At 40.0% G+C, this 2,468-nt stretch overlaps 1 protein-coding gene across 1 annotated transcript; it reads right to left on the minus strand.

The window, feature by feature from the left end:
- Positions 1 to 1,636: 1,636 nt before the first annotated feature.
- On the minus strand, positions 1,637 to 2,116 carry LOC146938367 (uncharacterized). Its single transcript, XM_085749623.1, has one exon. The coding sequence runs from the start codon at positions 2,114 to 2,116 to the stop codon at positions 1,637 to 1,639; it is 480 nt and encodes a 159-aa protein (XP_085605749.1).
- Positions 2,117 to 2,468: the final 352 nt, after the last annotated feature.

Raw genomic sequence — 2,468 nt, forward strand, 5'->3', positions numbered from 1 at the left:
AGTTATGGCCTGGTTAGGTAGAATAATTAGACAATGAGCCCTATTGAATTTCCACTCATATTGGTAATTGTGAGTTGACCCATAAGGTCTAATAAAGAACATAGTAGTGAGGGTATCTAGGTCTAGCCTATTGTTCCCCTCAATCCTAGTGATCCCGTTTTCCTCACCCACTCCCATTTTCCTAGCAATAAAGGTGATGATTCCACCTACCACTATTTCACTTTTCTCATCCGGTTTCTTTTTAGCAACAGAAACAAGATAATCAAGTAAATAGTAGCAGGTGTTCACAGGTTGGTTATTCAACATAGCCCACAACATAAACAGTCCATCGGTCCTAGTTGTCCCCACTTCTTTCGTACCCCAAATGGTGCAAGCCATGACCCTTTGAAGGTACCTAAGCACGAGGTTGTGGATGTTACTAGCCTTATTGGAGCGGGAATTATATTGCTCTAGACCGGTGATACTCTTCCAAAAGGCAACAGGGTCGTAGTCATCAGGCTTTAAAGTGTGATCCCAAGAGTCATGAATATACCCCGCATTCGTGAGGCCTAAGTTTAAACAAAAAGCTTCCATAGACATCTCATAATTAATATTTAAAATCTGGAATGAGACTCTATGATTAGGGTTATCCGTCTTCGAATTATCCTTAGTAAAGGAAAGAGAGCTCAAGAACTCATAAGTGAAGTTTTCAAACCCCCCGCATAGGCCTCAGTATCTCGACCAAACCTAGGTTATTCAACAGCCTAATCACATAGTCTCTAATACCTAGTATATTCATGGCACCAATATCAGGGTACCGAAAAGTAGAGATAGGTCTAGAGATAAGAGATTTATACCTATTCCTTTGCTCTGGATCCTTGAATTCGATCTTGTGATTGTGGACTGCTGCTTGCTTTTTACCTGCACCACTTCCTGAGGTTTCAAACTCCTTTCCTTTTCTCTTTGAAGCCATTGACCTAGTTTGATTTTGGTTGATTTAGGTGAAGTTTAAGTTTTGGTAAGATTTTGCATGGGAAAGGTGGTTTTAGTGATGGGTTTGGATTTTAAGTTAGAAATTTGAGTGTTGCGGTGAGGATTGATGAAGAAATTGGGGTTTTTGGGTTAGGGTTTTAGGGTATACAAATTTGGTGATTAATGGGTTGTGATGGATGATCGTTGTTTTTGATGGGTGGATTGGGTTTGGGGTGAAGTTTAGAGTTGATTTGGTTTAGAAATTTTGTGATTTGGTGAAGTTTGGAGAAAGTTATGGAGGTTTGAAGGTTGGGGTTATTGAGGTTTTAGAGAGATAAGTTGAAGGATGAAAGAAGTTGTGGTGTTTGAATGAGGGAGAAGAAAGAAAACAAATTGGGTTATAGAGGGAAGGCGGTCGCGCACGGCCGTGCCTCACTCTCGGGTGTTTGTGTGTTTTGGGAGGCTTGGGACTGGCACGGCCGTGCCACCACAGGCACGGGCCATGCCACTGTTTCTGGTCAGTGGCATCAAATTTTTTTTTCGTTTTATCGCATCATATTTGGACAAATACCTACAAAACAAATTAAAACAACACAAAACAAACAAAATAAAGTAATTGAATCCGTGGGTTGCATCCCACGAAGTGCTCGTTTAAAGTCATTTGCTTGACGATTGAGAGGTTTCTCTACCCTATATCCAACCTTTCACAAAGAGACAATGACATCAAACTGACACTTTCTCCCAAGTCACACATGACTTTTTCTATAGTCTCGGATCCTATGACACATGGTATGGAAAAACTCCCTAGATCCTTAAGTTTAGATGGAAATTTGTCTTTAATGATTTCAATTAATTTCCTAATCTGCTCATCTAACTTGGACTTATCAAATCTTTGTGGTAAAGGAATTTTTGGCTTACAAGGTGGTGATGCGTTAGACTTTTCACTCTCTACTACAACTTTCTCACTTTGTGGCTTTTCACCCTCTACCTCACCCTCATTTGTCTTGATTTTCACAACGGGGTCCTCTAATTGCCTACCAATTCTAAGTGTAATATCATTCATTTGGTCTTTTGGGTTAGCTTCAGGTTGGCTCGGAAGGATTACGGAGGTTTGTGAGGAAGAGGCTACTTGTTGGGCTACTTGAGAGATTTGAGTCTCTAGCATTTTGTTGTGAGTACAAAGAGAATCCACTTTTAATGAAAGCCTAGCGAGAGAGTCATTCAAAATTCCAGCTTGGATTTTAAATTCTTGGTTGTGCTTAGTTTGATCCAATGCAAGATTTTCTAGCAAAAGTTCCAAGTTGGATTTTTGAGGGACTCTTTGGTTGTTTGCATAACCGGGTGGTGCTGCTTGTTGTCCAAAAAGATTTTGAGGGGTTTGAAAAAAATTTTGATTGTTCATAAACCCTTGATATTGAGCATAGTTTACTTGCTCAGGAGTTCCAACAACACTACCTAGTTGGCATTCAACACCAGTATGACCAAATATTCCTTAAACTTTACAAGGTGGTAAAACA

This window comes from Medicago sativa, chromosome 3, assembly GCF_051527215.1.
Source record: "Medicago sativa cultivar Bolivia chromosome 3, Bolivia_mono, whole genome shotgun sequence".
Taxonomy (NCBI): domain Eukaryota; kingdom Viridiplantae; phylum Streptophyta; class Magnoliopsida; order Fabales; family Fabaceae; genus Medicago; species Medicago sativa.